Genomic DNA, 22,930 nt, shown 5'->3' on the forward strand with positions numbered 1-22,930 from the left:
AACACCTGGGGGGGCGTCGCTCTCCGCCGGGTCATCAGGCCGTTGAGCTGCGGTGAGGGGCGAGAAGAGGGAGGTGGGAGAGTGGAGGGGAGGGAGAAAGAGTGGGGAAGGGGGGGTGGAGGAGAAAGGGGGGGTGGAAGAGAGGAGGGGAGGGGAGAAGATGAAGTCGTCGTCGTTTGGTGGAGCGTCGACCAGTTGAGCCACGGCGTCGACCTGTAGAGCCAGGACAGCTGCTGCAGGAGGCGCGGCGTCGTCCTGTTGAGCCGCGGCGTCGAAATGTCTGTCTGTCGAAATGTCTGTTCTTCCGTGGTGGCTATCGCTGCTCATGCCAACTAGGTTATTCAGTTCTAGGCTACGCAATTCTTCTTCTCCAAAGAAACTGCTGTGAAACAGCTGGGAACAAAACACATCACTTTCTAGGTGTGCAAGAGGAGTTAGCATCTCAGAGCTACTTGACACCGACTGTTTAGAGGTGTGTTGTATCTTGTGAAGAACAGTCTGTCTACAACATCCTATACACTTTAATGAACCATTTGGTGTGGCATACCCTCCCTCACCTGTGAGGGTGCGAGGCCCTAATTGTTCCTGGGAGCTGATTCGACAAGCAAGGCTCCAGCGATGAAAAGGCATGATCGCAGTAATTATTGATGACAGCAATAAATATAAATGATCGGGTATTATGTTAAAACTAGGTGTAGGCCAGTATTGTCTAGTTGTGATTTAGTGTTCAGGGGGATGGGGGCTGTTCTGAGCTGCCGTGGGTCCTGACCACCTGACCGACCACACACGGGGTCCGGACCATGGTCGGTGCGTCTGTACACTGATCATAAGACGAGGAGGAACACTGACGGACCACGTATGTGACAGACCACCTGACCGACCACACACTGAAGTGGTCGTGACCATGGTCAGTGCGTCTGTACGCTGACTGCGATGCATTAAGAGGAGAAGGAACACTGACGGACCACGTAGCCTACGTGACTGACCACCTGACCGACCACACACACACACTAAGTGGTCCGGACCATGGTCAGAGCGTCTGTACGCTGACTGACGATGCGAGGAGAATGAACACTGACGGACCACACTGACCACCTGACCGACCACACACTAAGTGGTCCGGACCATGGTCAGAGCGTCTGTACACTGACTGATGCATTTTGACGAGAAGGAACACTGACTTCTCCTGGTCAGACCACACTGACCAGCTGACCGACCACACACTAAGTGGTCCGGACCATGGTCAGAGCACCTGTACGCTGACTGATGCATTGTGACGAGAAGGAACACTGACGGACCACGTGACAGACCACACTGACCACCTGACCGACCACACACTAAGTGGTCCGAACCATGGTCAGAGCGTCTGTGCTGACTGACCATGCATTAAATTGAGAAGGAACACTGACGGACCATGTGACAGACCACACTGACCACCTGACCGACCACCCACCAGTGGTCCGTGGTACAGTGACGGACCACACCAACTGGTCCGGACCATTCGCTTTAGCGCCCCCTAGTGGTACAGACCAATGGTCTGTACAGACCACTGAAATGGCTACAAGGGTGGCATAGTCATCTGGTCACATGTCAATCTGGGAGAATTACCACTCTACAGAAGTAGTGCCCGGCCGGAATCTGAAATGCCACCAAATTATTATTTTCTTACTGTCACTGACTTGACTAATAACTAATGAATGAATCAATTGTATCACACACACACACACACACACACACACACACACACACACACACACACACACACACACACACACACACACACACACACACACACACACACACACACACACACACAAATTAAATGTACTCCAGGGATGAAGGGATGAGAATCCTTTTTTGCAACAGGTTACATCATCTGTTCAATGCAAGCATAATAATAATAGCATAGGCATGATATGAAGCATAGCAATAGCATATAGAGGCTATAGGCCTATGCTTCTTGATTGCATTGAACAGATGATGATGTAACATGAAGACATGTTGCAAAAAACAAAACAAGGAGTAGGCCGATTTTATTTGAGGAGGAGGAATAACTTGTGAAGAAGAGCGCTTGTACTGTAAATATTTGTCGCGCATGCTCAAAGGAGAATGTTTCCCCCAAGCCTCCACGTCTGCGCACGAGCGGTCGGCAGCCAATCAGGAGAGGCCACAGTGTGTTTGGAAACAACACATTCCTCCTCTCTTGGTACTGTAAATTGACACGGTGTCCCGTGTGGAAGCTGAGTCTCATTAGTTTCTCTTTGAACAGACAGTTTGCATCGTTTATCTTCGTGTCTTTGATATTAACACCGCGACACTGTGGACTACTAGTGAACTCTTTTAGGCGATTACATTATTTGTACCGAGAGGCGAAACCTACAGAGAAAGAGACAGGCAGGCAGGCAGGCAGGCAGGGAGAGAGATAATGGATCCGGGTGGTTTTGAACAAAAGACGATCACTCTTGTGATCAAAACGCCCAACCAGGCTCAAGAGGACCAGACCGTGGAAGGGGTCGATCTGAGCTGGACTGTGAAGGACCTAAAAACGCATCTGTCGACCGTCTACCTGACCAAACCGGTGAGTTTTGTACTGTGGGATAGATAGCTAACGTGCTAAATGAGGGCTATGTTACGGAATGTCAAGCTAGCTGACTTAATGTATAGCCCCGGCATGCTAGCCTAGCTGTCAATCATTTGCCTTTAGGTTAACGTTGACAGGTTTTGCAGTCTGTGTGAGCAGCTGGGCTGGCAAATAACTAGATGAACGTTACCAAGGCCACGGGGCAAGGAAAGAAAGCACAGCTCAAGTTTCATTGTGATTTCCCCTCTCAGAAACAGAAGGTCGCTATACTTTGTCATATACATAGTAAACAACTTGTCGTGTTAACATGAACACGTGTGTGAACTCCTGTTTAATATAAAATTAGCTCACAGTATAACTTGGCATTCCTTCCTATTCATTTAACTTCTTCAACCTGTAGAGCATGTGTGGTGATTGTGAAAGATAACAGAATCTTTAGTGGTAATACCCTAAAACCACTACCAGTACTTAAAGCTCAACGTCGGGCACGGATGTTGCCTTTAACAGATGGTCAGGAGGGGAAGTACAGTAAGCCAGTTGTGTCGCACTCAAGTCTCCCTCAGAGTGTCAAAGTTAATTAGGTCTTAGGTCTTCTTGTAATGGAAAGCCAGCTGCCAAGTTTCACAATCAATCACAGAAGCCTTGGCAACAAGGGATTTGAATGCACCTGAAGGCCACAGCAGAGCAGAAGCTGTACTAGTTACACGTGTAACTTACACAGTATGGCTGCTGGCAGAGGGCAGATCAGCAGGGAGGTTTATGAATATAAGGATGGAGCAGGCAGTAGACTGTAACATCTCTCAAGCTCTGAAGTTCACGATTAATGATACACTCAGTCTCCCATGTCTTCTCCAACCTCTTCTGCCGAATCTGGCAGTATTGAAAATGATCTTTTTTTGGCTCACCTGCCAAAAACCAGCTGATAAAGTTTAAAAAATGACAAGAATAAATTGTATACACTTCAATTCTCATAGAAGTATGTCACCGTCCTACAGTACCTGTTTTTAATTATTTTCTATCTATCTATCTATCTATCTATCTATCTATCTATCTATCTATCTATCTATCTAGTAGTATCTATAAAAGGGAACATGTGGGCAATGTTTTTTTTTGTTCTCTGTTTCAATTTTTGTCCCACTGATGATGTCATAGGAGATATTGTGACATCACTGATGTCACAAAAACATCACTGATGTCATCAGTGATGTCATAAGATGTGAAGCTGTGACTTCATCAGTGATGTCATGAGAGCAAGTGAGCCCGCACAGCGGTCAATTTGCAGGGTGGGCGAGGCCAGACAGCGGCTCTGTCTGTTCTCTGTTTCATCTCTGTTCTCTGTTTCGGTTTTGTCCTGGAAGTGATGTCACTCAACTGGAAGTGATGTCACCAGTGATGTCTTAGGCATTGTGACATCATCAGTGATGTCATAAGAGCATTGTGATATCATCAGTGTCGTGATGTGAAGTTGTGACATCATCAGTGATGTCATAAGAGTTCTAGGGGGTGGAGTAACAAAGGGGACAGCAGGGGGAAAAATAGAACACAGGTGTAACTAATAACATTAATGATGGTTCCAATCTGGCTGTGGCACACCTAAATGGAATAGAACCATCATTACTGTTATTAGTTACACCTGTGTCACACCCTGCTCTGACAGTTCAAAATGGCTCCTGCGAAAAGGGTAGCATTAAGTTTCTACTGACATTGGGCTAGTTAACATCCAGACAGCAGAGAAACAGAAGGTTAGCCACTACTGCTATCAAGCAACGCAACAGACGGCCAATTAGGAGCTTATTTGATACAGCTGTCTGAACCATCAAGCCAGACCCAGGTGATCATTGCTGGAGCTCAGCTGACTGAACTGAAAGTGACTTCATCTCAACAGTTTGGTTTTGACTCAAACAAACCTGTCGGTCTCCTCTTTCCTCCAGACGGTGAGCGACCAGAGACTGATCTATGCTGGTAAACTGTTGCCCGACCATCTGCACATTCGGGGTCTTTTCAGACAGGTAAGTTTTTATTTTTCCCCCACGTAGAGAAATAATACCCATTTTGTTCATCTTCAAGTATCAGCGGCCCACGTTCATCAAATACAAAAACGATTTTTTAAAATACTAAGCGAGGTGTTGTCAATACAGTCAGACGACGGGCTAACTGTTAGCTTGTTCGGGGAGCAGTATAAACTGGGTAGTAGTCCGCTACAACGCGACGACCCCATCTGAATAAATGTACTTCTCGTAAGCAAAAAGTCAGTTCATCCATGCAAATCCCGACACTGGATATGCACGCTCTTGTGTCTACCTTGCCAGCTGCGTCGTAGACCAGCTGAGGAGCGCGTCTGATCTTCATGGTGAAACCCACACAAACAGAAGGTGGGGGGGGGGTATTACATGTCTGGTGTAACCCGTAACACCGGTGTTGTCATGAGTTTATTACCCAGGGGGAAGTCTCCTCACCGTGGCATCCCTACTTCCTCCTCCTTATACATTGGCTTTTGGTGTCAAACAGGCCCGTCAAGTTGAATGTAGCCTGATTGTCTCAAACCAACCGTTATCTGATGATACATGAAGCATCTGGGCCAACGCTGTTGGTTATGTCTGTTCTGGCCCACTAAAGGTTTGTCACAGCCTATACATGTCTACAAAAGCGGCATATAAGAGAGGACCCGTGTAATATTTCATGGCTTTAGTTCATGGGTTTTGTCTGTGAATCCCAATAGAGGCTCTTGTTGCCGGAGAGAAGCTAGCAGCTAGCACGAGCAGCTAGCACGAGCCGTAAGCCAACTCAGGCACTGAAAGACATGCAGATTCCACAACGAGGACATGGGGCCAAGCACCTGTTTAATTTCTGCTGAAAATACTGCAGCTGCTACTAACTACAGTACAGCTAGCACTGTCAGGTTCTGTTCTGTATCGCTCTACTAGCACTGTCAGGTTCTGTTCTGCATCGCTCTACTAGCACTGTCAGGTTCTGTTCTGTATCACTCTACTAGCACTGTCAGGTTCTGTTCTGTATCACTCTACTAGCACTGTCAGGTTCTGTTCTGTATCACTCTACTAGCACTGTCAGGTTCTGTTCTGTATCGCTCTACTAGCACTGTCAGGTTCTGTTCTGTATCGCTCTACTAGCACTGTCAGGTTCTGTTCTGTATCGCTCTACTAGCACTGTCAGGTTCTGTTCTGTATCGCTCTACTAGCACTGTCAGGTTCTGTTCTGTATCGCTCTACTAGCACTGTCAGGTTCTGTTCTGTATCGCTCTACTAGCACTGTCAGGTTCTGTTCTGTATCGCTCTACTAGCACTGTCAGGTTCTGTTCTGCATCGCTCTACTAGCACTGTCAGGTTCTGTTCTGTATCACTCTACTAGCACTGTCAGGTTCTGTTCTGCATCGCTCTACTAGCACTGTCAGGTTCTGTTCTGCATCGCTCTACTAGCACTGTCAGGTTCTGTTCTGTATCACTCTACTAGCACTGTCAGGTTCTGTTCTGTATCACTCTACTAGCACTGTCAGGTTCTGTTCTGCATCGCTCTACTAGCACTGTCAGGTTCTGTTCTGTATCGCTCTACTAGCACTGTCAGGTTCTGTTCTGTATCACTCTACTAGCACTGTCAGGTTCTGTTCTGCATCGCTCTACTAGCACTGTCAGGTTCTGTTCTGTATCACTCTACTAGCACTGTCAGGTTCTGTTCTGTATCGCTCTACTAGCACTGTCAGGTTCTGTTCTGCATCGCTCTACTAGCACTGTCAGGTTCTGTTCTGTATCACTCTACTAGCACTGTCAGGTTCTGTTCTGCATCGCTCTACTAGCACTGTCAGGTTCTGTTCTGTATCGCTCTACTAGCACTGTCAGGTTCTGTTCTGTATCACTCTACTAGCACTGTCAGGTTCTGTTCTGCATCGCTCTACTAGCACTGTCAGGTTCTGTTCTGTATCGCTCTACTAGCGCTGTCAGGTTCTGTTCTGTATCGCTCTACTAGCGCTGTCAGGTTCTGTTCTGCATCGCTCTACTAGCACTGTCAGGTTCTGTTCTGTATCGCTCTACTAGCACTGTCAGGTTCTGTTCTGTATCGCTCTACTAGCACTGTCAGGTTCTGTTCTGCATCGCTCTACTAGCACTGTCAGGTTCTGTTCTGTATCGCTCTACTAGCACTGTCAGGTTCTGTTCTGTATCGCTCTACTAGCACTGTCAGGTTCTGTTCTGTATCGCTCTACTAGCACTGTCAGGTTCTGTTCTGTATCACTCTACTAGCACTGTCAGGTTCTGTTCTGTATCACTCTACTAGCACTGTCAGGTTCTGTTCTGTATCACTCTACTAGCACTGTCAGGTTCTGTTCTGCATCGCTCTACTAGCACTGTCAGGTTCTGTTCTGTATCACTCTACTAGCACTGTCAGGTTCTGTTCTGCATCACTCTACTAGCACTGTCAGGTTCTGTTCTGCATCGCTCTACTAGCACTGTCAGGTTCTGTTCTGTATCGCTCTACTAGCACTGTCAGGTTCTGTTCTGTATCACTCTACTAGCACTGTCAGGTTCTGTTCTGCATCGCTCTACTAGCACTGTCAGGTTCTGTTCTGTATCGCTCTACTAGCACCGCCAGGTTCTGTTCTGTATCACTCTACTAGCACTGTCAGGTTCTGTTCTGCATCGCTCTACTAGCACTGTCAGGTTCTGTTCTGTATCGCTCTACTAGCACTGTCAGGTTCTGTTCTGTATCGCTCTACTAGCACTGTCAGGTTCTGTTCTGTATCACTCTACTAGCCCCGTGAGGTTCTGTTCTGTATCGCTCTACTAGCACTGTCAGGTTCTGTTCTGTATCGCTCTACCAGCACTGTCAGGTTCTGTTCTGTATCGCTCTACTAGCACTGTCAGGTTCTGTTCTGTATCACTCTACTAGCCCCGTGAGGTTCTGTTCTGTATCGCTCTACTAGCACTGTCAGGTTCTGTTCTGTATCGCTCTACTAGCACTGTCAGGTTCTGTTCTGTATCGCTCTACTAGCCCCGTGAGGTTCTGTTCTGTATCGCTCTACTAGCACTGTCAGGTTCTGTTCTGTATCGCTCTACTAGCCCCGTGAGGTTCTGTTCTGTATCGCTCTACTAGCACTGTCAGGTTCTGTTCTGTATCGCTCTACCAGCACTGTCAGGTTCTGTTCTGTATCACTCTACTAGCACTGTCAGGTTCTGTTCTGTATCACTCTACTAGCACTGTCAGGTTCTGTTCTGTATCACTCTACTAGCCCCGTGAGGTTCTGTTCTGTATCACTCTACTAGCCCCGTGAGGTTCTGTTCTGTATCGCTCTACTAGCACTGTCAGGTTCTGTTCTGTATCACTCTAATTTGTGAATCCAAAAAGAGGCTATAGAGAGTTTTTTTTTTGCATAATCCCATTCACATTTATTGGCAATTATATTTGGATGTCCGTTTGACCTGCAGGCGTTTGTTGGCAAATGCATTTTGGGCTCAGGTTGACCGGCCGTCTGTTGCGTTTTGGTGTCAGTTTGACCGGCCGTTTGTTGGTGTGTGACACAGAATCCTGTTGTTCTCCACTCATGCCTATTTGGGAGAGGCTAGCCTGAATGTATCAGTGTGTTGTGCCACGTACACTAGCCTTTAATCAATGTATCAGTGTGTTGTGCCACGTACACTAGCCTTTAATCAATGTATCAGTGTGTTGTGCCACGTACACTAGCCTTTAATCAATGTATCAGTGTGTTGTGCCACGTACACTAGCCTTTAATCAATGTATCAGTGTGTTGTGCCACGTACAGTAGCCTTTAATCAATGTATCAGTGTGTTGTGCCACGTACAGTAGCCTTTAATCAATGTATCAGTGTGTTGTGCCACGTACAGTAGCCTTTAATCAATGTATCAGTGTGTTGTGCCACGTACACTAGCCTTTAATCAATGTATCAGTGTGTTGTGCCACGTACACTAGCCTTTAATCAATGTATCAGTGTGTTGTGCCACGTACAGTAGCCTTTAATCAATGTATCAGTGTGTTGTGCCACGTACACTAGCCTTTAATCAATGTATCAGTGTGTTGTGCCACGTACACTAGCCTTTAATCAATGTATCAGTGTGTTGTGCCACGTACACTAGCCTTTAATCAATGTATCAGTGTGTTGTGCCACGTACACTAGCCTTTAATCAATGTATCAGTGTGTTGTGCCACGTACACTAGCCTTTAACCAATGTATCAGTGTGTTGTGCCACGTACACTAGCCTTTAATCAATGTATCAGTGTGTTGTGCCACGTACACTAGCCTTTAATCAATGTATCAGTGTGTTGTGCCATGTACACTAGCCTTTAATCAATGTATCAGTGTGTTGTGCCACGTACACTAGCCTTTAACCAATGTATCAGTGTGTTCTGTGTTGTGCCACGTACACTAGCCTTTAATCAATGTATCAGTGTGTTGTGCCACGTACACTAGCCTTTAATCAATGTATCAGTGTGTTGTGCCACGTACACTAGCCTTTAATCAATGTATCAGTGTGTTGTGCCACGTACACTAGCCTTTAATCAATGTATCAGTGTGTTGTGCCATGTACACTAGCCTTTAATCAATGTATCAGTGTGTTGTGCCACGTACAGTAGCCTTTAATCAATGTATCAGTGTGTTGTGCCACGTACAGTAGCCTTTAATCAATGTATCAGTGTGTTGTGCCACGTACACTAGCCTTTAATCAATGTATCAGTGTGTTGTGCCACGTACACTAGCCTTTTCTAATCAGGCTTAATCTCTGCTGCCTCAGATGGACTGCATTCCCACACTGCACCTGGTGTGTGCTTTCAGGACATCGCCTCATGGACCCCTGGGAGCTCGACCTAAGGTTAGTATATCACAACCATTATCCAAGGGAATGGCTATTGAAGCCGTACAGCATAACCCCAACTGCATTTGTCCAGTGACATCAAACCTGTTTACCCATCTGACCAAAAATCTCAATTGCCTCATTATAGAGCTATGTTACAGTCCTATGTTACAGTCCTCATTATAGAGCTATGTTACAGTCCTATGTTACAGTCCTCATTATAGAGCTATGTTACAGTGCTATGTTAGTCCTCATTATAGAGCTATGTTACAGTCCTATGTTACAGTGCTATGTTACAGTCCTATGTTACAGTGCTATGTTACAGTCCTCATTATAGAGCTATGTTACAGTCCTCATTATAGAGCTATGTTACAGTCCTCATTATAGAGCTATGTTACAGTCCTCATTATAGAGCTATGTTACAGTCCTCATTATAGAGCTATGTTACAGTCCTCATTATAGAGCTATGTTACAGTCCTCATTATAGAGCTATGCTACAGTCCTCATAGAGCTATGTTACAGTCCTCATTATAGAGCTATGTTACAGTCGTCATTATAGAGCTATGTTACAGTCCTCATTATAGAGCTATGTTACAGTCCTATGTTACAGTCCTCATTATAGAGCTATGTTAGAGTCCTCATTATAGAGCTATGTTACAGTCCTCATTATAGAGCTATGTTACAGTCCTATGTTACAGTCCTCATTATAGAGCTATGTTACAGTCCTCATTATAGAGCTATGTTACAGTCCTATGTTACAGTCCTCATTATAGAGCTATGTTAGAGTCCTCATTATAGAGCTATGTTACAGTCCTCATTATAGAGCTATGTTACAGTCCTATGTTACAGTCCTCATTATAGAGCTATGTTACAGTCCTCATTATAGAGCTATGTTACAGCCCTATGTTACAGTCCTCATTATAGAGCTATGTTACAGTCCTCATTATAGAGCTATGTTACAGTCCTCATTATAGAGCTATGTTACAGTCCTCATTATAAAGCTATGTTACAGTCCTCATTATAGAGCTATGTTACAGTCCTCATTATAGAGCTATGTTACAGTCCTCATTATAGAGCTACAGTTAATAACATACCAATTGCAGTTATGGAAGCAGGCTGTGGCCTGCATGTATCTAATCAACCAGTCAATCAACCAAACTCAAGTAAATTGATTATTTTTTAATTTGGGGGATTTTATTTTCTGAATGAATTCAGATCAAAGCAGTTTCATCTGAGCTATAGCAAAGGCAAAAGCCTTCAACAGAATTAAAGTGACAAGAGAGCCAGGCAGCTCCCTGTAGTGTGTCGGCCCAGCAGGTAGTGTGCCTGGCTTCACTTCCTCATCATTACCATCCCCCAAGGGGTGGAGCGCTTTGACATCTTTCATTCGTCAGCTACAGATTTGAGTTCTTCACACAGCTGAAGATAGCTTACTATTTTTTTTCATGTTTTTAGCAGGCAGTTACTATCTAGAGGAAACCCCAAGGGATCACGGGGAGAACATGCAAACTCCACACAGAAAGGGCCTTTTTGATGACCCGCTTGCTAAGGTTTCACTTCACTTTCAAAAGTCCTGCTCTTTCCCAACTCTCAAAAAGAAGAAACTGCCAAGTGGCTGCATGTCTAGTCAACACTTCCCTACAGTACACAACATACTGTACACGACCATATTACAGTGTTACTTGCTGTGGTACAAGTTACAACTATTGCTCAAATGTTATGATTTTTTTTTCTGTCTTCAGACCACACCCAGCACAACCTCCAGCCCTAACCCCGCTCCCCAGAGTACCAGCTCGTCTTCCAGAGTGGAGGGTCCCAGCGTGTCCCCGTCTGTCCCCACCACACCGTCTGTCCCCGCCACACCGTCTGTCCCCGCCACACCAGAGGTGAGGCAGAGAAGACAGGCCTCTCCAGCCTCGACAGCTGCCCCAGTTCCCACACAGACCCCAGCACCTGTACCAGGATCAGCTGCACGGCCTGGCACTGCACTGTAAGTCAAAAGCACCTGTTGATTTGATTCACTCTATAGTCCCACTATAAGATACCCACAATGCACTGCAATTTCTAGTCAACAGTGAATGTACCCTACAATTTCTCCCATATACCACAATGCAATGCGGTCGTGTTTACCAAAGGGGAAGAAGAGTGAGGTGGTGTCCGATCGTTCCCCTTATAGTTCACTAACACAACATGGGGAATAGTGAGTGAGTGAATGAGTAAACCATTCTGAACACAGCTATTGTTTTCATGTTGGTTTTCTTCTCCTGTTCCTCCATCTCTCCCTGTAGGCCTGCTGCAGCAGAGATCTCCCAGCCAGCCTTCCCCACCTACTCGCTCTACAGCCCCCAACAACTGCTGTGGCTCCAGCACGTCTACGCCAGACAGTACTACATGCAATAGTAAGTTGTCAATCATAAACACTGGAAAGTTTCAACTTTGTATTTCTCAATCGTTTTTCTTTTCGTTTTTTTCTCTCTCCTCACATGTCAAAATTCACTTGCATCTGGGATTGGACTGATCAAAATCTAATATCAAGGAATGGATTGATCACATCTGTTATTTAGTTTGCAATTTGGATAACAATGGAATAGTTTACTTATTTTTACAAGCTGTTTATTACAAGAGTAGCCTTTAATGCTTCAACCAGAGGCAGAAATGTGGGACCCACCATATTGAAAACCAACTACGGCCCTTAAACCCAGTTTTAGTTATTTGTTAAGGAAAAACTGGTTTATTGCCTGAATTGTCTCCTTATAATACTTTTAGCTCTCTTGATCTCAGTCTGTAAGCTTGCCTCTTCCTGTCTTATTTTCCACCAATAGTCATGCAGCTTTGGCGGCAGCAGGTACCGCCTCCCTGGCACCAACTCCAACCATTGGCCCCTACCCTCCCGTTCCAGCCCATCAAGCGCATGTCGCAGCGCCCTTACCCAATCCGAACCCCATCGACAACCTGCCAGCCAATCAAAACCCAGCACAGGATGCCGCTTTCATCAACCCTGGGGCGGCCAATCAGAACATGCGAATGAATGCGCAGGGCGGGCCTGTGATGGAGGACGAAGAGGACGTGGAGCGCGATTGGCTGGACTGGATGTACTCCGCTGCACGACTGGGCGTTTTGCTCATGATTGTGTACTTCAACTCCAGCCTGAGTCGCTTTGTCCTGGTGATGAGCACCCTCCTCCTTATGTACCTGTAAGTATTTCTTATTTAAAAATATATATATAATATATATAATATATATATATATATAATATATAAGCACCCTCCTCATCATGTACCTGTAAGTATTTCTTAGTTAAAAATATATATATAGACACAGAACTGACACAGACTGAAACATAAACATGGAGAGACATTGGGAAAAGAGAAGAGAAATACTATAAACAAAACAACTGTAGCAGTTTGTATATTTCATATATATTTTTTCAATATTTTATTTTTCATTTTTCTGAACATGAAAACAAAATAACAAAAAAAATGAAAACAAAAGAGCAACTAAGATGAGTAAGTAGACAATTAGACGAGCAGACATTACAGAGTTTAATGTTCTGGAGCTATTTTAAGCCTCTAGTCATTTGGTTATTACTAAGTCGATCATTTCTGATACTAGCAATATTCATCAATAGTCTGCAGTCTAGTCTGTCGCTTATTGGCAAAGATGTGTACCTACAGTACAGTAACTGTCTTGTTAAGATTGATGTAATGAAACGTCCAGTCAGAAGGTTTAGGGAACTATTGCAGCCTCATTCATTCCCTACTTTTGGGTAGATAGATGTCACTGGTATTTAGCACAGTAGCTGTGAAGCTATTCTAGTCTGGAACATACAAACGTAAAGCCATCAGGTCACCAAACACACTATGGGATCAGCCATCTTAGGTTGTATATGTGAGGTTTTCTTGATCGGTCAGCCATGTTGGCTTGTTTGTCTGGCTTGACATCTGTGTACTGTGGGAGGATGCGCTTGCTTACGTGCTTCCTCTTCGACTACCGGTAGCTCATATTCAAATGAACCTCTGCTTTAGTCAAATCTCAAATTCATTCAGAAGAAACAAACCACAGCTGTCTTGCATCGTTCAAAAACCTAACCGCATGTTGTTGTTTTTTAACTTACTTCAGCACACTTTGATGAAGGAAACGTACCTAATCGAATCAGTTTGAATTGACTTCAAAGCCAGTAAGCTTTTGTCCTCAAGAAAGGTAAAGCTTGAAAGAACTTGCGTCGCACATTCTTTGCAAATCAACATGAACACCCCAGGAAGGAGGAACCATGTTCATGGACGGTGGATGTTTCACACTGATCATAATATTTCTGCGTTCTGTTATTTCAACCTTGCATCATTGTTGCAGTTTGAGAGAGAGAGAGTCCATTTGATCGTCCGTTACCAGACTTCTACTGTATCAGGACTGTTGTGTTATCATCAGCGGAGGCCATGTTGTCCTTTTCCTCCACATGTCCCAGTCTCACACCTGGTTACATAACCCTCCTGTGGCCCTGAACTATACATCACTGTGTGTGTGTGTGTGTGTGTGTGTGTGTGTGTGTGTGTGTATGTGTGTGTGTGTGTGTGTGTGTGACATAGCCACACCCCTTTGATAACACATGGCCATCTGTATGCATTTCACTAATAATGAGCCACTCAGCAGAAGTTTGAAGGTTAATGTTTAGAGAGAGAGAGAGATAGAGGTCTGCCTCTATCTCTCTCTCTCTCACTTTTCTTTCCTAGGCCCTCCTTTATTTGCTCTCTCTCTCTCAAACAGGAAACTCTTTCTCCAAGGCTAAGCTAAGCTAAGTGTATGAAGGCCATGGAACAGCAAACGTGGCGAAGGGCTCTATACAAAACATGGAAATGTTTCATTTTGCATGGAAGAAAATGCAAATGATTGTGTGCTTTGGAGGGAGAGGCTAGCACATGACCGTGGCAGATACAAGTTGTAACGGATATAAACAAATTTGCCAATATAGAGATCTCATAGGAGAGTGATAATAGTGATACTAGTAAGTAGAATCACATAGAATAGCCTAAATGTGTGTGATTTGGTTTAGAGAGTTCAGAGATAGCGTTTTGTGGAATTTGACTGTTTTTCCAGAGTCTGAACTAATAAATGCCCTCAGAAGGACCTTTTAAAAAAAAAAGAAAATATTTGGTGAAGTCTGAAGTATGTCAAACAGGCTATTTTGGCACAATTGTTGAGTGTTTATGGGATCAAATAACAATGATAATTCCATAGGCACCCAGGAATTGAGTGAGGGGCGGTGCCTTTTTCAAAGTTTTGTCTGGGGGGAGGCCCACAGTCTCAGACTTTGAAAAGCCCTGGTCTGTTCTGTTCTGTTCTGTTCTCAGCCTTTCACAAGTGTCGCATCAAAAGGCCACTGCGGTTTTTCTTTGAAGCAGACATAAAGCTGTGGAACAAGTACAACTCGTTCTATTTAATTTGTCAGTGGGGAATACTGCCGACTGCATACAGTACAAGACTGTTAGATGATGCACGCACATGATCTGTGTTTACGTTGAAGTACGACGATTTCAAGAAATCTATGCATATTGTATCCTCTGCTTTCACTGCATACTACAAGAGAGAACACACATCTTGGTATTTTAAATACTTTTTCGCCCCCAAGTTTCAGACATCTCTCCTGTGCCAAGAAGCTGTTTTGGAGGAGACACTCGTTAATACCAACATACACTACCAATACCACTGCTAAACTATGACCGAGCTGTTTGCAACGCAGGTTTGCTCGCTTCTCGCTTACAGTAGTTGCAGTCGTGACCTCCATGGCCTCTTTATGTGTGGTGGACCTTCAGTGATTGAATGATATTTATGTGTGGTGGTCTGGTGGACCTTATTGATCTTTATGTGTGGTGGACCTTCAGTGATTGAATGATATTTATGTGTGGTGGTCTGGTGGACCTTATTGATCTTTATGTGTGGTGGACCTTCAGTGATTGAATGATATGTATATGTGGTGGTCTGGTGGACCTTATAGATCTTTGTGTGGGGTGGACCTTCAGTGATTGAATGATATGTATGTGTGGTGGTCTGGTGGACCTTATAGATCTTGATGTGTGGTGGACCTTCAGTGATTGAATTAGATGTTTTTTGCTGAATTCACCAGAACCAAAGAGAAAGCACACTGCTGAGCACATGGCACTTAAACATGTTTTGCGTTCATATTGAAAACTCTTCTGTCCCCCTCCGCAGGCACACTGCTGGTTGGTTTCCCTTCAGAAGGAGAGTGCTGGTCCAAGGACCCGACCCTCAACCTCCTGAGGCCCAGCAGAACCAGGACAACCAGCACAACCAGGACAACCAGCACAACCAGGACAGGAACCCAGACCCGGCCCCAGTAAGAATACTTTAATTTTTCACTCCATTGCTTACATAACAAAAGACTCAATTTGATTTCCAGGTTTCCTACGCATCTCTGGAAAGTCTGGAAAAGTATTAAAAAAATAATTTGATAATTTCCGGCTCTTGAATAGTTTGGGAATTTGATTATCAATTTATTTATTTATTTGTTTATTTACTTATTTACTTAGTTACTTAGTTAGTTAATGTTCACATAGAGGGATGCTCTTACTACCCAGCCGCTGTCAGCATGCGTTATATAAAAAACCCACCAAAATCACATCCAGTCAAGAACAGAGTCTGCCTGGACAAATATGGCATTTTACAATTGAAGCATGTAGCATGTAGACCTGCCAATCATCTCACATATTCTGATATTTGTCTCTGTGAAGAACGATCTTCATCTATACAGTGATGTGACCTAGCTAGCAGGGGCAAGATGTTTTTGTTGTGCTGACCAGTACAACCACAGTCTGATCTGCTGGCCACTGAGCAGCTCCACTGGAGCGGTTGGGGTTAAGGGCCTTGCTCAAGGGCACCTCAATGGTGGTAATGAGGGAGGGGCAAGCACTGCCTTTTCATTTTCCCCACCCAGATTTATCCTGCCGGTCCTGGGGATTGAACCAACGACCTTGCGGTCACAAGCTCGCTTCTCTAACCGTTGGGCCACCACTGCCCCTATCTGTGTAAATCGGAACACCAGACAAAATATTAAAAACAAATCAAGGTCTGGAGAAAGTATGGATTTTCTTACTTTTTTATTGAAAATGTGTAGGAACCCTGGACTTCACAACTTTCAAAACACGATTGCCTGAAAAATGTTGTTCCTAAGATTTGTTGTTGTCAAAATCATCTCTTATGAGCTTTCTCTCCTGTCTCTCCAGGCAGAAGAGCGTGTTGATGGAGAGCGGGAGGAACCTGCTGCTGCCCAGGACAGATCTGACGGACAGGCACCAATGACGGCAGTCCTAGTGCCTCCTCATAGGGTGTCGGCCATGTGGACGGCCTGGGTGTTCTTCAAAGCGTTCTTCTCCTCACTCGTACCCGAGCTACCTCAGGGTATGGCTAACTGAACACCTAAGACAGAAGATTGAGAGAAATGTTTTGCTTCACTTCATTATTCCTGGAGGAGTTTTCAGTCCTGCTTGAGGAGTTTTGACGAGTGTTCGAGGCACGGTCGGTCCTATCCAGTCAGAAAACAAGCCCGGTTAAGGATGATGTCGGGAGCTGCCAACTCGAGAAAAGTTTCCTCAAATTAAAAGCATTGTTTGGATTGTATTGTACAGTTGATTGGATTCTCCCTAATTTTGGACAGTAGCGCTAGACGATATGAACTCTTGCTGCACCAGGTCCTGACTGTGAAAGGACCAACTGAAAGTTGTAACAAAAGGTGTCACAAAAATGTGAACTGGATCCAGACGAGGTGTGGCTACAGGACTGCTCAAACGACAAAGCTTACAAGTTAGCACCAGCCCAACAGCTGATCAATGGTAGATTCAGGTAGATTCAGTCTTTGGTTTTGTAAACTGTTGAATGGGAAAAGCTGTTCTAGCTCTGCACCTGACCACACTTTGATTTTTCAATTGACCAAACAAACTTGCACTTACATTCAATAGTGTCCACAGCCAGTGGCTACTGGCTACTATCTCTAGTTTTAGAGGTGAGTGGTTTTTAACGCAACGTTTTCCATCATTTTAAAAACCCGATGAGGAAGTTTGTCTGGCTCCCGACAGCCTTGATCTCGTCCTTATCCGGTGAAAGACAGCAGGTGGCAGCCAAGAGCTTCCTTTCAGAGGGGAATATACCTCTTGATGTCTGCTGGAATTTCCTCCCGACTATTCATGACATACAGGCGGCACCCTACCGGTACAGTGTGTCTTCTGTTCATCATGCTATGGTCACATACATGACTAGTGTGAGAGCCTCGCTCATTCTTCTTGTATGTATGTTTGTATGGAGCCTCTAATCCCTCAGAAGGAGTCAAAACCAGATCCAGATCAACACTCAAAACCTGATGGGGTTTATGAGCACCAAAATCCACCCTGAAACAAAATGCACCCGTTCTGACTCTGTTCTGACATGTATAGTAAGTATTTCTGAACATGGCACACAGTAGTGTTGGTTTAAAAAGAAATCTATATACCAATAGATTTTAAATTTTCATGTTCCAGTTTGGGATTATTACTACTCAAAATATGCAGACTTGTATCCTTTGTTACTTTACAGCAGCAGAAGTGTTTGTTTTAAGCTATACCAAAGACTCTGTTCCTGACGGAGTCACCATAGCAAACTGAACTGCTGCCATGCCAGCAGCAAGCAACTGTGAGTGACGACACATTGTAGCGTTTGCATCAATCAAACAAATTGGCAAATTTCAATTTTATGCCACACTCAGTGCAAGAGTCTAATTGTGTTCAAAATCCAACAGAAATCCAATTGAATTATGATCCACAGTATGGCACTTAAACTGCACTGTGAGGTCCTTGTCGGAATAACTTAATAACTTGAATTCTGCTTTGGGGTGGATTTTCAGATGATGGCGATTGTGACCAAATACAAACTCGACTGCTTCTTTCTGCCAAATTCTTGTGTATATATTCTGTAAAATAATAACGTTCTTCTTAAAAATCAAAAGATTTGTAAATATTCTATTGTACAAACACACCCACACACACACAGCACTTTACAGAATGTGTCTTATTATGCAAGCTTCTGCTTTTCATGGAAACATAGAATATAACGATATTTGATGCTTAAAAGATCGCTCGTTGTTTTGCAGCAGTGGGACAGACTCTTCCTTGTCACAACATCATAGGGTCCAGGTGAAAGGTCAAGTCCAACGTCCTAATAGAACTCATCAGGTGAAAGGTCAAGTTTAGTTTGAAGCTATTTTGAGTGTCTGTAAAATATCTGTTTAGAAGAAAGTGTTTAAATGATTCCTTTGCAGCGTGGAAATGCCTGTAAAATGTTATTTTGGTGTGGGTGACACCCAATGGTGGGAAGCCACCAAGTCCCCTATAACTACCATCCTCCAGCTGTATCTAAAAGTGTATGACCATTGACCAAAAAATGAGTAACAATGTTTTCACAATACATTTACAAGTCATTAGATCAAGTCGCTGCAATACGAGTCGCGGGCTCAATTTCCTAGACATCCAATATGACTTTGGGTCAGTAATCTAAATCTGAATATTGGAACATTGATTTTGCTGTGCTTCTTTGACTGTATCTGTCTTTATTGTGTTGACGTGGCTTCTTGATGGAGGTCGTAGTATGGGGAGTGTTTTTGATGGAGACTTGCAATAATGGATGCAATAAATGTACTTAAATTTCAAGGATTTCACGTTTCTGTTTATTATTGTTTTCTTGGTTTGTTGTCCATGTGGTTATTCATACATGCATACCAAGTCAAGGTCAGGAAAAGTAAAGTTTGTTGACCCCCTGTTTAAATGCATGGGGTTACTAGAGGTCATGTGACCCATAGTAACACATGTCGAACTCTTGGTGCACTGCAGCACACTGTGACGCACACACACACACACACACACATGCTTGCACACTATCATACTTGGAGATTCTTCTGTTAAGTTGCATGTTTCCTAACTAAATGTCTCACCTCAGTCCTCCTTTAACTGCACCCACATTCCAATTCGAACCCTTGGCCTCCTAAAATACTCGACTAACAAAATGTTCTCACTTTGGAGGAATTTGCTGCATGTTTCAGTTCCAAGTCACAAGGACAGAAGTGTCCTGAGATTCCCTCTGATCTGTATTGAGTGGAATATCTAAAAACCCACAATCCAAATTGTCTTTGCACCTTGGGGGGGGGGGATAATCTATATTATTTGGTTCAAAGATAAAAGGTTGTGTAGGTCCTCAGAGCTCTTTATTACAGAGGGGGACACTCCGATTGCAGCCAAAACATGAGTTAAATACTCAGGATGTGAGGTGGAGACATGGGACAAAGAGTTACAGTATTATCAAGGTAAACCAGAGAAGCTCATTTCTGGCACGTAAGGCCATTTTTTGGGATAAGGAAACCCAGAAAATTAGAGTCAGTTTTAATTCAGGCTCATTTTGACTGCCTGTAGGCTAGTACACTACATGGTACAATAACGCCCCCAAAAGGATTAAAAATAAACTTCAGACAGCTCAAAATAAACTACTGCCCCAGGACTCACATGGACCCGTAGGAATTATTATATATAATATTTTTGGTTTGGTTTGGTTTATTTGGTATTCAAGGCAGTTACAATACATATATACATCAAACATTAAATAAATCATTAAAAAAAACATGCCTGGATAGCCCATTAAGCTGGGAAAGTCCTGCTTATTTCCGATGGGGTCCAATCTTATTACTTCTAAGATTCTGCAGGGTAACGGGCCATATGGTATTTTAAGAATGATCTTATACTCGTTAGGGATTCTCATGGCTATTCAATTAGAGGCAGGGCCACATATACAGTAATTGTGCCATGTAGATTCAAGACCTGTTCTGGGGAAAATACCTTTTTGACATACTGTAGCAGCGGTGGAATGGAATAGGCTTCCATGTGAAACATGAAATAGTGATCGTAAAATTGGTAATTGAGCTTTTTTTTTTGTGTCATCTTGAATGTGGATGTTTGGTTTGCAGGTACACGTGTGTTTCAGAGTAATGTGACTGTTTTCTTTACTTTGAAGGAGCTGCTTTGGTTCGTAATGAGTTTGTAAAGGTTTTCTCGGAAGCTTAACTGTGTAGAATGTGTCCTCTCCCCCTATGCCTGTCTATACATGTCAACTGTATTTACTGCCCTGCAATAACCTACTAACATGCCATAACCTCCACGGTCAATGGAGTGGTGCCCCTGGGTATACACACACACACACACACACACACACACACACACACACACACACACACACACACACACACACACGCGCACACACACACACACACACACACACACACACACACACACACACACACACACACACACACTCGAGTAAGCTAGAGGGCTAGTGTCCTAAACTAGTGTATTGAAATGACCCCGTTTGTCCTCGTCCCTGATCTCTCTCTGTCCTTTACCTGCACCTCCCCCTTCTCTTTCCATCCCCCTATAGAGAGGCAAAGTGACCGCCTCCTTCCTGCTTCAGCACTGTACCAGAGATTTTCATCCGCCATTTATTTTCCCATAGACAATTTGTAAAATGCTTATAAAAAGAGTTTTACTTGTTCAAACCAAACGGTTCAGATATATTTAGAAACAAGGGAGACCACATAACATTTCACTTGGACCAAAACGTTAAAGAAAATGCGGATTTGAAGAAAATATTTTTTCAACGTTGTTTTTTTTTGGTCCGAGTGAAATGTGCTATGGTCTCTCCCAATTCTAAATATAGCTGAACCGTTTGGTTTGACGAAGTAAAACTATTTTTATAGGCATTTTACGTAATGTCTATGGGAAAATAAATGGCGGATAAAAATCCCTGGTACAGTGCTGAAGCAGGAAGTAGGCGGTCACTTTGCCTCTCTATTGCTTAGGCTCAGGGGCCAAACCCAAGTCAGTTGGCTAAGAGGTTTGGAGCAGAACAGACACATTCGACTAGATTCTAAGGGAGATTAGGGATTGTTCAATAGAAAGTTGGATCAGATCGGTACAAAGTGCTGCTTCTCTGGCGTTAAAGGCAGTGAAAGTGTCAGAAAGAAGGACTAGATATGCATTGATCATTCATTCTGATTAGGTGGAGGGATCTAGTGTGTTTCTGATCACTTGAAACGGTTCTGTACGGTATGTATTGACGATTACTTGTGGTATCTGTGTTCCTACATGTTTTAGCCACTGACAGTTTGGAATAAGAGTTTGTATCATTCACTTTGTTTGTTTACTTGATTTACTCTGTGTAGCATCTGTTCAGCTGTGTATGAAGTATCTGCTAGTATTCCTACTTTCTGGTTTTTATAGTGTAGGCCTACCTTCAGTCATTTCTTCATTGAAATCTGCTTTTCAATAAGAATCTAGTTCCACAGTTTATTTCCGCCCCCCCCCCCTAATCGATCCAAGCAGTGTTTAGAGTCTGTTGGTATAGTGTACTTTGTCCAGTTTATTTAAGGCAACCCTGCGTGAGGTTGAGTCATACTGTTTGTGCTTACCTTGGCCTGGAGATTTTGTGATTCACGCAAGTTGTCCATCTCTGATTGGGTGGAGGCTAGATTTGCCGGCTAGATAGTTATAATCCAGAGTGCCTGCGATCTATAATACAAAAGTGTGTTTTTGTGTGAGAATAGGTGTTAATATAGAGTCCTCTCTGCCTTGTACATGACTAGAAGAGACTGATATTCTGCAGGAGCATTTCAAAAGTCTCCGGAGGTAAAGTGAGAGTATAGTTTGAGATGTTGTTCACAGTGCAGAGTAAACACTGAGTCCTTTGATGAACTGTGTAACTCTAGTCCACAGCCTGTCCCACAGTGAGTCAAGAGAACACCGGCAGAGTAGAGAAGCTCTAGGTCCTGCAGTAAACACAGCATTGTCTGTTAGAAGAAACAAGTCTACAGACTCAAGTCAAAGGGTTCACACTCTCTTCCTGCCTTGTGTTTTTTTTTTTTTGCTTTTCAAGAACTCTACAGTGTGAGGTAAGATTGAGTGGACGGACGTAGTGTGCCTTAAGAGTCTTAAAAACTTCAGAGGTAGGATTATTTAGGTGTGCGATGCCTTGTGACGTTTTCCCATCGCTGGTCCTGTTGCTGCTCCTATCTCTGTTCGGGACGTCCCGAGGCTGCCTGCAGGACCCTGTCTCGGCCTACCGGTACACCGGAGCTGTCTGCAGGCTCACCTACCCTGCTGCTGTTGTCTGTGAGTGGGACTTTGGACCCTTTCTTTTCATGCTTCCTTCCAAAAATGTGCTTTTTATTAATTTGTTCATCGGTACATTTGATTCATTCAATCAGTCAAAGGCTTTCTCTGAACAACTGTTGGAAGTGTGTGTGTGTGTGTGTGTGTGTGTGTGTGTGTGTGTGTGTGTGTGTGTGTGTGTGTGTGTGTGTGTGTGTGTGTGTGTGTGTGTGTGTGTGTGTGTGCTGGCCTGGGTACTTGTGTGTTTCTGTATTTTTGAGTTAATGTTTGTTTGGTTGAGTAGTTGTGTGTGTATCTCCATGCCTGCCTGCATGTAAATACAGTAGGCGTGTCTGCCCACATATTGT

The 22,930-nt window shown here is 43.9% G+C and overlaps 2 protein-coding genes across 2 annotated transcripts in view; both read left to right on the plus strand.

Annotated features, from left to right (window-relative positions):
• The first annotated feature begins 2,242 nt into the window (after nucleotides 1-2,242).
• On the plus strand, nucleotides 2,243-19,044 carry herpud1 (homocysteine-inducible, endoplasmic reticulum stress-inducible, ubiquitin-like domain member 1). Its single transcript, XM_083654266.1, has 8 exons — nucleotides 2,243-2,578; nucleotides 4,513-4,590; nucleotides 9,337-9,414; nucleotides 11,139-11,386; nucleotides 11,685-11,795; nucleotides 12,219-12,590; nucleotides 15,601-15,745; nucleotides 16,632-19,044. Exons 1-8 carry the CDS (start codon nucleotides 2,426-2,428, stop codon nucleotides 16,818-16,820), a joined length of 1,374 nt encoding a protein of 457 aa, XP_083510392.1. The 5' UTR covers nucleotides 2,243-2,425; the 3' UTR covers nucleotides 16,821-19,044.
• Nucleotides 19,045-22,438: 3,394 nt separating this feature from the next.
• Nucleotides 22,439-22,930, plus strand: part of cetp (cholesteryl ester transfer protein, plasma) — a gene marked incomplete at both ends in the record, with an annotated part of 8,166 nt that continues 7,674 nt past the window's right edge. Inside the window, one exon of the mRNA XM_083654162.1 lies at nucleotides 22,439-22,583. Coding sequence (XP_083510288.1) covers nucleotides 22,439-22,583 — 145 coding nt within the window. The remainder of the gene's footprint in view (nucleotides 22,584-22,930) is intronic.

This window comes from Poromitra crassiceps (genome assembly GCF_964638095.1).
Source record: "Poromitra crassiceps genome assembly, chromosome: 18".
NCBI classification, from domain to species: Eukaryota; Metazoa; Chordata; class Actinopteri; order Beryciformes; family Melamphaidae; genus Poromitra; species Poromitra crassiceps.

Excerpts from the sequence above, each read along its gene's own strand:
- herpud1 (XM_083654266.1), top strand. The coding sequence starts at position 2,426 with ATGGATCCGGGTGGTTTTGAACAAAAGACGATCACTCTTGTGATCAAA. Across the intron at positions 4,591-9,336 it reads TTCGGGGTCTTTTCAGACAG|ATGGACTGCATTCCCACACT; the intron begins GTAAGTTTTTAT and ends CTGCTGCCTCAG. Across the intron at positions 15,746-16,631 it reads GGAACCCAGACCCGGCCCCA|GCAGAAGAGCGTGTTGATGG; the intron begins GTAAGAATACTT and ends CTGTCTCTCCAG.